A 14,239-nucleotide genomic window follows, 5' to 3' on the forward strand; every position below is an offset into this window, starting at 1 on the left:
AATGCCATACTGTTTGAGGGAGACGCTTACGTTTTGGGGTTAAATGAGTCACAATGCTACAGATACAGAACTGGATGATTTGGCAGAAGATGTGAAGTCTTGGAGAATGGACATGTCATGGTTTTAATAAGTTATACTTGAAAACTAAAGTCACTCTTCATATTCTGTAAGTAACATCATGAAGATACGTCAATGTCAGTATGTCTCTGTTATGAAACAATTAAACAGAGTGGTATAACCTAATGTTTGATCTTACCACATCGCACCATGTCCAATCATGACATATTTTTAGGCTACAATGATGAATAGTTGAGAACTTTTCTTGTGACATTATTTCATAACTCAATGAAGCCACTGACAAAGGCCTTGAGGCCGATATGTAAAGCTTATTTCAAGAGCAGTGATGCTAGCAAAAGCAGTGTGCGGGTGTCTTGTTTTTTCATGCACCTGCAAAAAAGATCGCTCAGATGGGCGAGTGCTTTTTGAATTTTGAATAACTCAATGAACAAAAGCATCAATAGTATTTCACGGTCCGAATTACAGGGCTCTGTGTTGTCATCCTCCTCACTTTGTTGTGTTGTCATCGCTCTGACTTTCTCTGTTCTCTGACCCCACCGTGAGGGCATACAAGGTCATTCTTTGGGGTTTGGGTGCTCAACATCATGTCAACTCAGGGCCTCTTAAAACCTCTTTTACAAGGTCATTCTCTGGAATCTGTTGTAATGACTAAAACTAACAAAGCAAATGGATCTAATGGGTGTTGATGGAAAGCAGATGGTTAGTGAGGATTTTTTTGTGCCGCAGTGTCAATTCATGCTGCGAGTGGATTTATTCACATACTGTATATTTCTGAAAATATTTTTTGGTGCTACGCATATGGGAATGTTTATGTGGTTTGTATATTTTTATGTTAGTGTGAAGGCAGGGCACTGTGAAGTGCATTTTTAAACTCTGAACTATGGGTTCTGAATTATGAAGGGCCCTCCGAAGGGACTTTGAGTACAGTAGTTAGAGTAGGGTGCTATGAAAGTAAGCCTAATATTAACCCTGACGGGTGGAATTGAACTTCTAGAAGTATTGACAGTGGAACTTTTTGTAAGGTTACTAAGAACTGCACTTTGAAGAACACTCCAATGGACTCTTTAAGGGAACTTTGTGGGGAACTCCATTGGAAGGTACAGTGCCTTCAGAAAGTATTCACATTACTTTTTCCACATTTTGTTGTGTTACATACAGCCTGAATTTAAAACGGATTACATTGAGATGTTGTGTCACTGATCAACACACAATACCCTACAATTGTAACGGGGTGACTGACTGGTTGCCGGGAAGTCAGGCGCAGGAGAGCAGAGATGGGTGATAACAGAATAACTTTAATATACACCCTGGCGAGACAGCACAAAGCACATTTCGCAGCTGAAGGCTGTAAGTGTGTCATTCCCATGGAGTGGCCACTGGGCCACTGTACACAGACGCTGTACTAATTGTCTAACAGTGAGGAGCTCTGTGGGGGAATAGACTCACCATCCTGTCCCCACACAACAAGCTGTCACTGTGACCGTAGGCATTCTGACGGCGAGATGAAGTCAAGTACCAGTTTTGTGTTTGTCGGTAGTTTTTGCACACACACACACACGCACACACACGCACACACACACACGCACACACACACACACACACACACGCACGCACGCACGCACGCACGCACGCACACACACACACACACACACAAATCACTCACACAACAATAGATATAGAAGGCTTGCGTTTACTTCACCAAGTTACCTATTCAAATGTGTTTATAACAACAGACTACGGGAAAGACAGGACACCAACTCATGAGCAGCTGGATTCTCATTTCTGTCTGCTGTCGTCTCCAAGGTGTAGCTTCCACCCAAGATGGCCGCCTCCTCCTTCCTGTGGCACTACGCGACTATCCTGCTGGCGGTGATGTGCTGCTTCTTGCCCCGCTCCACTTCCTCCCTCAATCTGGAGGACCCCAACGTCTGCAGCCACTGGGAGAGGTAGGCCAGACACACCCACAGGGGCAGACACACCCACAGGGGCAGACACACCCACAGGGGCCAGACACACCCACAAGCCAGACACACCCACATACAGGGACACACCTTCTCACAGGTGTGCATTATTTAACACCACCACAGCCTTAGAGTTACACCCTAGAGTTAAGTTAAAGTCTGGGTTGAGTTAAGTTAAAGTCTGCGTTGAGGTCAATTCAATCAGTTCACTCAGTTCAGGGGATGCATTGAAATTCAGTTCATGAATCGCAAACGGATCATTATTGTCGCTGTGGACCTTTCCATTCATGAATCGTAATTCAATTAATGGGAATGGAGTTGACCCAAACCCAGATTTAAGTACTTAGCAAGACTCACATTTCTCAACATTGTTTTAGAACAACCAGCCACACCAATGTGTCAGAGGAAACACTGTTCAACTGGCAACCGCAGTCAGCCCGCAGGCACCCGCTTCCCACAAAAGCCCCACAGGCCAAACCCTCCCCTAACCTGGACGACGCTGAGCCAATTGTGCGCCGTCCTATGGGACTCCCGAGTCTGGGACGCCCGGGTCTGTGGTAATGCCTCTAGCACTTTCAATGCGGTGCCTTAGACCGCTGCACCACTCGGGAGGCCCAAAAATGCTAACATTAGCTGGCTCGCTAGCTAACGTTACGTGTATTATCTGTATGATCTGTGTAGTAATATTATTTCATTTGCATTGCTAGTTATAGCCTAATGTTAGCTAGCTAATGTTGAACCTGGCTGGTTAGCTACCTGCAGATTCATGCAGGGTAGTAACATCATGAGTTGGGAATATGGTTCATTGTTTAGCTAGCTACATGCCTGAACAAAAGATTCCACTATGCATGTAACCATTTAAATAGAATGTTCATTATGTCACTGTGACAACTGTCGATAGACGTAGCTGGTAAAATAACGGAATTTACGAACGAAATAAAGGAATTTACGAACGCTCAACACCCATTGTATATGGCCGGTGTCAGTAAACATTGGGGGAAAAAAAGCGTAATTCAATTGTTGCCAGCAACACAGTTGCAGACACCAACGCTCTGGATAACATAAAACAGCCCAACCAGCTCTGCTAGGGTGAGTAAATGGTCAGAGTGAGATGTTCTCTCATTTGTGTCTGTAAGTAGCTAGCAAGCTAGTCAAACATAGCCAGTTAGCTTGGATGCTTGACTGCTGTTTTTGCGGTCAAAACACCCGGATCAACCCTTCTCCTCGGCCAGAGCGTCCAGTGTGCAGTCTGAGAATAATGCTCTGAATTTATGAACGGGTAAATCAAATCAAATCCAATTGTATTTGTCACATACACATGGTTAGCAGATGTTAATGCGAGTGTAGCGAAATGCTTGTGCTTCTAGTTCCTACAATGCAGTAATAACCGATGAGTAATCTAACCTAACAATTCCACAACAACTACCTTATACACACAAGTGTAAAGGGATAAAGAATATGTAAATAAAGATATATGAATGAGTGATGGTACAGAACGGCATAGGCAAGATGCAGTAGATGGTATCGAGTACAGTATATACATATGAGATGAGTAATGTAGGGTATGTAAACATTATATTAAGCGGCATTGTTTAAAGTGACTAGTGATACATTTTTACATCAATTTCCATTATTAAAGTGGCTGGAGTTGAGTCAATATGTTGGCAGCAGCCACTCAATGTTAGTGATGGCTGTTTAACAGTCTGATGGCCTTGAGATAGAAGCTGTTTTTCAGTCTCTCGGTCCCAGCTTTGATGCACCTGTACTGACCTCGCCTTCTGGATGATAGCGGGGTGAACAGGTCGTGTCTCGGGTGGTTGTTGTCCGTGGTGATCTTTTTGGCTTTCCTGTGACATCTAGTGGTGTAGGTGTACTGGAGGGCAGGCAGTGTGCCCCCGGTGATGCGTTGTGCAGACCTCACTACCCTCTGGAGAGCCTTGCGGCTGTGGGCGGAGCAGTTGCCGTACCAGGTAGGGATAAAGTGACTAGGCAACAGGATAGATAATAAGCAGTAGCAGCAGCTTATGTGATGAATCAAAAGAGTTATTGCAAAATGGGTAGCTATTTGGTTAACTATTTATCAGTCTTATCGCTTGGGAGTAGAAGCTGTTCAGGGTCCTGTTGGTTCCAGACTTGGTGCATTGGTATCGCTTGCTGTGTGGTAGCAGAGAGAACAGTCTATGACTTGGGTGGCTGGAGTCTTTGACAGTTTTTAGGGCCTTCCTCTGACACCGGAAGGGCCTTCCTCTGTCCGGAAGAGTTGGTACTCTCATGCATGGTTCAATGTTTATTGCCTCAAAGCGAGCATAGAAGTCATTTAGCTTGTCTGGTAGGCTGGTGTCACTGGGCAGGTCATGGCTGGCTTTCCCTTTGTAGTATGTGATACTTTACAAGCCCTGCCGCATCCGACGAGGGTCAGAGAAGGCGTAGTAGGATTCGATCTTAGTCCTGTATTGATGCTTTGCCAGTTTGAGGGTTCGTCAGAGGTCTTAGAGGGATTAGTGTCCCACTTCTTGAAAACGACAGGTCTATCCTTTAGCTCAGTGTGGATGTTGAATGTAATCCATGGCTTCTGGTTGGGATATGTACATATGGTCACTGTGGGGACGATGCAGTCGATGCACTTATTAATGAAGCTGGTGATTGATGTGGTAAACTCCTTAGTGTTATCGGATGAATCCTGGAACATTATTCCTATCTATGCTAGCAAAACATTCCTGTAGCTTAGCATCCGCTTCATCGGATCACTTCCGTATTGAGTGCATCAACGGTACTTCCTGTCTGAGTTTTTGCTTGTAAGCAGGCATCATGCATCAGGACTAGAGGTTGATGATTTTTCGATACCGATACCGATTATTGGGGGGGGGGGGGGGGGAGCCGATACCGATTAATCGGACGGTTTTAAAAATTTATTTGTAATAATGACAATTACAACAATACTGAATGAACACTTATTTTAACTTAATATAATACATCAATAAAATCAATTTAGACTCAAATAAATAATGAAACATGTTCAATTTGGTTTAAATAATGCGAAAACAAAGTGTTGGAGAAGAAAGTAAAAGTGCAATATGTGCCATGTAAGAACATGAGAACATATGAAAGCTGGTGGTTCCTTTTAACATGAGTCTTCAATATTCCCAGGTAATAAGTTTTAGGTTGTAGTTATTATAGGAATTATAGGACTATTTCCCTCTATACCATTTGTATTTCATTAACCTTTGACTATTGGATGTTCTTATAGGCACTTTAGTATTGCCAGTGTAACAGTATAGCTTCCGTCCCTCTCCCCACTCCTCTCTGGGCTCGAACCAGGAACACAACGACAACAGCCACCCTCAAAGCAGCGTTACCCATGCAGAGCAAGGGGAACAACCACTCCATGTCTTAGAGCGAGTGACGTTTGAAACTCTGTAAGCGCGCACCCCGCTAACTAGCTAGCCATTTCCCTTCGGTTACACCAGCCTCATCTCGGTAGTTGATAGGCTTGAAGTCATAAACAGCGCAATGCTTGACGCACAACTAAGAGCTGCTGGCAAAACGCACGAAAGTGCTGTTTGAATTAATGCTTACGAGCCTGCTGCTGCCTACCACCGCTCAGTCAGATACTTGTATGCTTGTATGCTCAGTCAGATTATATAAAATAGTAATATCCTCAACCATGTGTAGTTAACTAGTGATTATGATTGATTGATTGTTTTTTATAAGACAAGTTTAATGCTAGCTAGCAACTTACCTTGGCTTACTGCATTTGTGTAACAGGGAGTCTCCTTGTGGAGTGCAATGAGAGGCAGGTGGTTATAGCGTTGGACTGTAAGGTTGCAAGATTGGGTCCCCCGAGCTGACAAGGTGAAAATCTGTCGTTCTGCCCCTGAATGAGGCAGTTAACCCACTGTTCCTTGGCCGTCATTGAAAATAAGAATGTGTTCTTAACTGACTTGCCTAGTTAAATACAGATTAAATGAAGGTGTAATTTAAAAAAAAATTATAATAATAATTTTAAATCGGCCAAATCAATGTCCAAAAATACCGATTTCCGATTGTTATGAAAACTTCAAATCGGCCCTAATTAATCGGCCATTCCGATTAATCAGTCAACCTCTAATCAGGACGATAGAGTTATGGTTATATTCGCCAAAGGGAGGGTGAGGGAGGGCCTTGTATGCGTGTATGCGTTTCTGTGTGTAGAGTTAAGGTGATCAAGAGTTTTGTTGCCTTTAGTTGCAAAGGTGACATTGTGGTAAAAATAAGCTCAAACAGATTTCAGTTTCCCTGCATTAAAATCACTGGTCCGAGAAGGGCTGCCTCTAGATGTGCATTTTCTTGTTTTCTTATGGCCCTATACAGCTTGTTGAGTGCAGTCTTGGTGCCAGCATTAGTTTGTGGTGGTAAATAGACAGCTGCGAAAAATATGAATGAAATCTCTCTTAGTAAATACTATGGTCTGCAGTTTATCATGAGGTATTCTAACTCAGGCGAGTAAAAACTTGAGACTTCCTTAACATTAAAGGTTGCGCACCAGCTGTTGTTAACAAAGCGACACACACCTCATCTTACCCGAGACTGCCACCCGGTCTAGACGATGTATGGAAAAACCAGTGAGAGGTATATTATCCATGTCCTTGTTCCGAGAAAAAATAATATTACAGTTCTTCAGGTCCGTTGATAGGATAGTCTCGAGAGGAGCTTGTCCAGTTTGTTATCTAGTGATTGATTGTACGTTCGCCAATAGAACGGAGGGTAGAGGCGGTTTATTTGCTCACCAACGTTGTCTTGTCAGGATGCCGGCTTGTTTGCTTCTCTTGCGCCATTGTTTATTCTTTCAATTCCCAGAGATTAGGGCCTGTTCCAGAGAAAGCAGAATGTCCAGAGATTAGGGCCTGTTCCAGAGAAAGCAGAATGTCCAGAGATTAGGGCCTGTTCCAGAGAAAGCAGAACGTCCAGAGATTAGGGCCTCTTCCGGAGAAAGCAGAATGTCCAGAGATTAGGGCCTGTTCCAGAGAAAGCAGAACGTCCAGAGATTAGGGCCTGTTCCAGAGAAAGCAGAACGTCCAGAGATTAGGGCCTGTTCCAGAGAAAGCAGAACGTCCAGAGATTAGGGCCTGTTCCAGAGAAAGCAGAATGTCCAGAGATTAGGGCCTGTTCCAGAGAAAGCAGAACGTCCAGAGATTAGGGCCTGTTCCAGAGAAAGCAGAATGTCCAGAGATTAGGGCCTGTTCCAGAGAAAGCAGAATGTCCAGAGATTAGGGCCTGTTCCAGAGAAAGCAGAACGTCCAGAGATTAGGCCTCTTCCGGAGAAAGCAGAATGTCCAGAGATTAGGCCTGTTCCAGAGAAAGCAGAACGTCCAGAGATTAGGGCCTGTTCCAGAGAAAGCAGAACGTCCAGAGATTAGGGCCTGTTCCAGAGAAAGCAGAACGTCCAGAGATTAGGGCCTGTTCCAGAGAAAGCAGAATGTCCAGAGATTAGGGCCTGTTCCAGAGAAAGCAGAACGTCCAGAGATTAGGGCCTGTTCCAGAGAAAGCAGAATGTCCAGAGATTAGGGCCTGTTCCAGAGAAAGCAGACCGTCCAGAGATTAGGGCCTGTTCCAGAGAAAGCAGAATGTCCAGAGATAAGGGCCTGTTCCAGAGAAAGCAGAACGTCCAGAGATTAGGGCCTGTTCCAGAGAAAGCAGAATGTCCAGAGATTAGGGCCTGTTCCAGAGAAAGCAGAACGTCCAGAGATTAGGGCCTGTTCCAGAGAAAGCAGAACGTCCAGAGATTAGGGCTTGGTCCAGAGAAAGCAGAACGTCCAGAGATTAGGGCCTGTTCCAGAGAAAGCAGAATGTCCAGAGATTAGGGCCTGTTCCAGAGAAAGCAGAACGTCCAGAGATTAGGGCCTCTTCCAGAGAAAGCAGAATGTCCAGAGATTAGGGCCTGTTCCAGAGAAAGCAGAACGTCCAGAGATTAGGATCTGTTCCAGAGAAAGCAGAATGTCCAGAGATTAGGGCCTGTTCCAGAGAAAGCAGAACGTCCAGAGATTAGGGCCTGTTCCAGAGAAAGCAGAACGTCCAGAGATTAGGGCCTGTTCCAGAGAAAGCAGAACGTCCAGAGATTAGGGCCTGTTCCAGAGAAAGCAGAACGTCCAGAGATTAGGGACTGTTCTAGAGAAAGCAGAACGTCCAGAGATTAGGGCCTGTTCCAGAGAAAGCAGAACGTCCAGAGATTAGGGCCTGTTCCAGAGAAAGCAGAACGTCCAGAGATTAGGGACTGTTCTAGAGAAAGCAGAACGTCCAGAGATTAGGGACTGTTCTACAGAAAGCAGAACGTCCAGAGATTAGGGCCTGTTCCAGAGAAAGCAGAACGTCCAGAGATTAGGGACTGTTCTACAGAAAGCAGAACGTCCAGAGATTAGGGCCTGTTCCAGAGAAAGCAGAACGTCCAGAGATTAGGGCCTGTTCTAGAGAAAGCAGAACGTCCAGAGATTAGGGCTTGTTCCAGAGAAAGCAGAACGTCCAGAGATTAGGGCCTGTTCTAGAGAAAGCAGAACGTCCAGAGATTAGGGCCTGTTCCAGAGAAAGCAGAACGTCCAGAGATTAGGGACTGTTCTAGAGAAAGCAGAACGTCCAGAGATTAGGGCCTGTTCCAGAGAAAGCAGAACGTCCAGAGATGCCAAGTCGTTGAAGTAGAAAATGTCATCCAAATCAAGGTTAGTGATAGCGGTTCTGATATCCAGAAGCTGTTTTCGGTTATAGGAAATGATGGCAGAGACATTATGTACAAAACATTATTACATCAGCGAAAAAAAACACAAAATGGCAGAATTGGTTTGATTTGATTTGATATCATATTAATCTTGCAATTTGTGCAATATGTTACGAATCCAATTTGTGCAATATGTTACGAATCCAATTTGTGTGATATGTTACGAATCCAATTTGTGTGATATGTTACGAATTTGTTGTGCTTAAGATCCCGGAGTCCATCTTTGAGGGAAATCCATTAAAACAGATTGAAAAGAACAAAGGTGGAGGCAGCTTTCCCAGCTAGATTCACTTTCACTGGCTAATCTGGAGCAACAGCTGCAGCCTTTCAGGAGCTGAGGGGGAGAGGAGAGAGAGAGGTTGCAGAACAGCTCCCACAGACTGTTGGGGCAAGTGTGTGTGTGTGTGTGTGTGTGTGTGTGTGTGTGTGTGTGTGTGTGTGTGTGTGTGTGTGTGTGTGTGTGTGTGTGTGTGTGTGTGTGTGCGTGCGTGCGTGCGTGCGTGCGTGTTTTAGAGCTGGGATGATAAACCAAAAAATTATCGACACCGATCACTTATCGCAGGCATCGTTCATTATGATAAGTAGCCTATAGTTGAGAAATGTCAAGTTTTAAATGAAATAGCTTTTCTATAATGGGTGATTGTTAATGGGACAATCGATGGCTCCAACCATTAAATTAGTAGTAATAGTTAAAATAATAATAAATTAAAAAACTGTGCTGTTCATTAATGTTATAAAGCTATTGTTCTATTTATCGCTATTGCATCAATTCAATTGTTGTCTTAGGTCTCCCTTTATGTGTTTTGTCCTATATTTATATATATATATATATATACATATATTTTTTTTAAATCCCAGCCTTTGGCCTTTTGCCTTTTGGTGGGCCATCATTGTAAATAAGAATTTGTTCTTAACTGACTTGCCTAGTTAAATAAAGGTTCAATAAAAAAATAAAAAAATCAGGCATATGGATTTTTTTCTGTAGTGTGTATATGTGTGTGTGTCTGTAGTGTGTCTGTAGTGTGTGTGTGTGTGTGCCTGTGTGTGTGCCTGTGTGCCTGTGTGTGTGAGTGACCATGCAATTCACCTGTCTCCTCACATCCATTTCCTGTCTGATTCATATTGAATCAAAAGGCCTGTCATGTTTGCAATTTCTCGATCAATTGCACTTTTTATTGAATGTTATTGATGTTCTCATTTTGGGTACCATCTTTTTATTTCCTCTGAGAAGTAAGTAACCCAAGCGTTCCTTAAAACCAACACGTGACTGGGAATCTTTTCGCCTTGCATGTGTCATTTTTGTGCTGTCTTATGGATTTTATACCCCTAAATTAAAGACCTTCTTTTTTAAGGCCTCATATCAGGGTAACTGTAAGTGGCTAACTTATGCAATTATTGGGCACTGGGAATGTATGTTCAGACAGTCACATAGTATAGTAAGTTTTCCAAGAAATAAAGGAAAAGTGAACGCTAAAGTGTTAAGTACTCTTTAACTCAGGGGTGGGCAGCTTCAGTCCTCAGGGGTGGGCAGCTTCAGTCCTCAGGGGTGGGCAGCTTCAGTCCTCAGGGGTGGGCAGCTTCAGTCCTCAGGGGTGGGCAGCCTTCAGTCCTCAGGGGTGGGCAGCTTCAGTCCTCAGGGGTGGGCAGCTTCAGTCCTCAGGGGTGGGCAGCTTCAGTCCTCAGGGGTGGGCAGCTTCAGTCCTCAGGGGTGGGCAGCTTCAGTCCTCAGGGGTGGGCAGCTTCAGTCCTCAGGGGTGGGCAGCTTCAGTCCTCAGGGGTGGGCAGCTTCAGTCCTCAGGGGTGGGCAGCTTCAGTCCTCAGGGGTGGGCAGCTTCAGTCCTCAGGGGTGGGCAGCTTCAGTCCTCAGGGGTGGGCAGCTTCAGTCCTCAGGGGTGGGCAGCTTCAGTCCTCAGGGGTGGGCAGCTTCAGTCCTCAGGGGCCTGATTGGAGTCACAGTTTTGCCTCAGCCCCAGCTAACACACCTGACTCCAATAATCACCTAATCATGATCTTCACTTTAGAATACAATTGAATTAATCAGCTGTGTTTACTAGGGATGGAGAAAAAGTGTGACACCAATCAGGCCCCCGAGGACTGGAGTTGCCCACCCCTGCGTAACTGCAGGTGGTAGTTATTTTTCTACATAGGTCATTCCAACGCTTTACTCTGGTTAAAGGCCTATCTGAAAAGAGGTGTGGCTTTGTCAAGTTACACTTTCTTGAAATAGTGCACTTTAAGTTGATGTTTCTCAAATTTGTGAACTTTAACGATGGAACAGAACTAAACAATTTCACGTTCTTAACAGGCACTAAAAGGAAACATCCTTAAGGTTTCGGGCAGCCAACTCTCATTTCATACGACTCTTCCATTCCTACATTGCGTGTCTTCCAAAAAGGCCTGCGGTCACAATTGCTCACATGCATGTCATAAGGGAGCCATTGTCACAGCCAACAGTTTTCTTCTATGCGAAACATTCTATAATCCTATTTTGTAAAACCCTGTTATAAATCTGTACACTGGAAGAGTCGTGACAAAATACGAGGCCACACACAGCACAGGGGCTGTTTCACCCGCTATACCCACCGCTGAGTCGGTGAAAGATGTTTGATACTTAATCCCGGTCAGATACACACAAGCAGCCTAATGGTGCGGTTATTAAACCACTTAGTGTTTAGCCTAGTGCTTAGCCTAGTGGTAGCGGGACCATAAGTTATGGGACCACACGCAAGACATGTTGGCTAAATAGGGTCCGTGGTGAGCGCTCGTGTGTGTTTGTAACTCCCCCCCCTTCTCTCTTCCTTTCTAACGGACCCCCCTCTTGCTCTTCCTCTATTCCACTCTTTTAGCTACTCAGTCACCGTCCAGGAGTCGTACGCCCACCCCTTTGATCAGATTTATTACACCAGCTGCTCCGACATCCTCAACTGGTTCAAGTGCACGCGGCACAGGTGAGGACGGAGCGGTCAATGGAGGGATGGAGAGTGTGTGCGTGTGCGTGCATGCATGCGTGTGTGTGAACACGTGCATGCGTGTGTGTGTGTGTGTACACGTGCACGTGTGTGTGTGTGTGTGTGTGTGTGTGTGTGTGTGTGTGTGTGTGTGTGTGTGTAGTGTGTGTGTAGTGTGTGTGTGTGTGTGTAGTGTGTGTGTAGGTGTAGTGTGTGTGTGTGTGTGTGTAGTGTGTGTAGTGTGTGTGTGTGTGTGTGTGTGTGTAGTGTGTGTGTGTAGTGTGTGTGTGTGTGTGTGTGTGTGTGTGTGTGTGTGTGTGTGTGTGTGTGTGTGTGTGTGTGTGTGTGTGTGTGTGTGTGTGTAGTGTGTGTGTGTGTGTGTGTGTGTGTTGGGGTGATGGATGGATGTATGTGTCACTGAGAATGATAATAGGTCAAGTCAACAGCAATGATTTCCATAACAATGTATTTTGTTAATAAGTACTGTAAGCTCATAAAGAAATAGTATGTTTGTAATTAGCCAACTTGTGCACCATTAGTAGATTCACATCTATTCACATTTCTACCTTAGGAAACATAGTGGAGACGATAAACTATATTCCCCATACTGACCATTAAGTGTTTGTGTGTCTTAAGGGTGAGCTATCGTACGGCCTACCGCAGAGGAGAGAAAACTATGTACCGCCGCAAGTCTCAGTGTTGCCCCGGATTCTACGAGAGCAGGGAGATGTGTGTCCGTACGTATCTCTCCACCCTATCTGCTGCCATTGAATGTATCACTCTATTCCTATCTGCTACCATTGTATATAACCCTCCTCTCTATCTGCTAGCATTGTATATAACCCTCCTCTCTATCTGCTAGCATTGAACATATCTCTCCTCCCTATCTGCTACCATTGAACATACCCCTCCTCCCTATCTGCTACCATTAAATGTATACCTCCTCATCCACAACAATTTAACGTATACGTCCACTCTATCTGCTGCCATTGAAGTTATAACTTTATTCCTATCTGCTGCCATTGAAGTTATAACTCCTCCCTATCCACAACATTTGAACGTATCACTCCTTCCTATCCACAACATTGAAAGTATCACTCCTCCCTATCCACAACATTGAAAGTATCACTCCTCCCTATCCACAACATTGAAAGTATCACTCCTCCCTATCCACAACATTGAAAGTATCACTCCTCCCTAGCCACAACATTTGAAAGTATCCCTCTTCCCTATCCACAACATTGAAAGTATCCCTCTTCCCTATCCACAACATTGAAAGTATCCCTCTTCCCTATCCACAACATTTGAACGTATCCCTCCTCCCTATCCACAACATTGAAAGTATCCCTCTTCCCTATCCACAACATTGAAAGTATCACTCCTCCCTATCCACAACATTTGAACGTATCCCTCCTCCCTATCCACAACATTGAAAGTATCCCTCTTCCCTATCCACAACATTTGAACGTATCCCTCCTCCCTATCCACAACATTGAAAGTATCCCTCTTCCCTATCCACAACATTGAAAGTATCCCTCCTCCCTATCCACAACATTGAAAGTATCACTCCTCCCTATCCACAACATTGAAAGTATCACTCCTCCCTATCCACAACAGTGAACATATGTAAAGGAGTGCGTAACTAGCTGCAGGGAATTCAGGCGCAGAAGAGCAGAAATGGGATTGCAAACGGAACCCTTTATTGAGGCGAACCAAACATGGTACTAAGAAAACTAAACACACACGGGTTACAATAACCCGGCTCAAACCAGCCTGGAGTACACATACATTTACATATAACAATTCCACACACAGACATGGGGGGAAACAGAGGGTTATATGCAAGACAGATAAAGAGGGAATGCAAACCAGGTGTGCGGGAAAACAAGACAAAACAAATGGAAAATGAAAGGCGGATCGGCGATGGCTAGAAGACTGATGACGTCGACCTCCGAACGCCGCCCGAACAAGGAGAGGGACCGACCTCGGCAGAAGTCATGACAGTACCTCCCCTTGATGCTCAGCTCCAGCAGCATGCCGACACCGGCTTCGGGGACGACCCGGAGGGCGAGGCGCAGGGCGATCCGGCCGGAGACGGTGGAACTCCCGCAGCATTGAAGGGTCCAATACGTCCTCCACCGGGACCCAGCACCTCTCCTCCAGACCATACCCCTCCCAGTCTACGAGGTACTGAAGGCCCCTCGCCCGACGCCTCGAATCCAGTATGGAGCGAACGGAGTACGCCGGAGCCCCCTCGATGTCCAAAGGGGGCGGAGAAACCTCCCGCACCTCAGACTCCTGAAGCAGGCCAGCCACCACCGGCCTGAGGATGAAATGAAACAAGGGGTTAATACGGTAAACGGGGGGAAGATGCAACCGGTAACTAACCTCGTTCAGTCTCCTCAGGACTTTAAATGGCCCCACAAACCGCGGCCCCAGCTTCCAGCAGGGCAGGCGGAGGGGCAGGTTTCGGGTCGAGAGCCAGACCCGGTCCCCCGATGTCACTG

General features: G+C 45.3%; 1 protein-coding gene across 1 annotated transcript in view; it reads left to right on the top strand.

Annotated features, from left to right (window-relative positions):
- Positions 1-14,239, top strand: part of megf10 (multiple EGF-like-domains 10) — a 108,850-nt gene that overhangs the window by 21,221 nt on the left and 73,390 nt on the right. The window contains exons 2-4 of the mRNA XM_029647142.2: positions 1,882-2,024; positions 11,631-11,732; positions 12,369-12,469. Coding sequence (XP_029503002.1) covers positions 1,900-2,024; positions 11,631-11,732; positions 12,369-12,469 — 328 coding nt within the window. The 5' untranslated portion in view covers positions 1,882-1,899. The remainder of the gene's footprint in view (positions 1-1,881; positions 2,025-11,630; positions 11,733-12,368; positions 12,470-14,239) is intronic.

Source organism: Oncorhynchus nerka, linkage group LG4 (assembly GCF_034236695.1).
Source record: "Oncorhynchus nerka isolate Pitt River linkage group LG4, Oner_Uvic_2.0, whole genome shotgun sequence".
Taxonomy (NCBI): Eukaryota; Metazoa; Chordata; class Actinopteri; order Salmoniformes; family Salmonidae; genus Oncorhynchus; species Oncorhynchus nerka.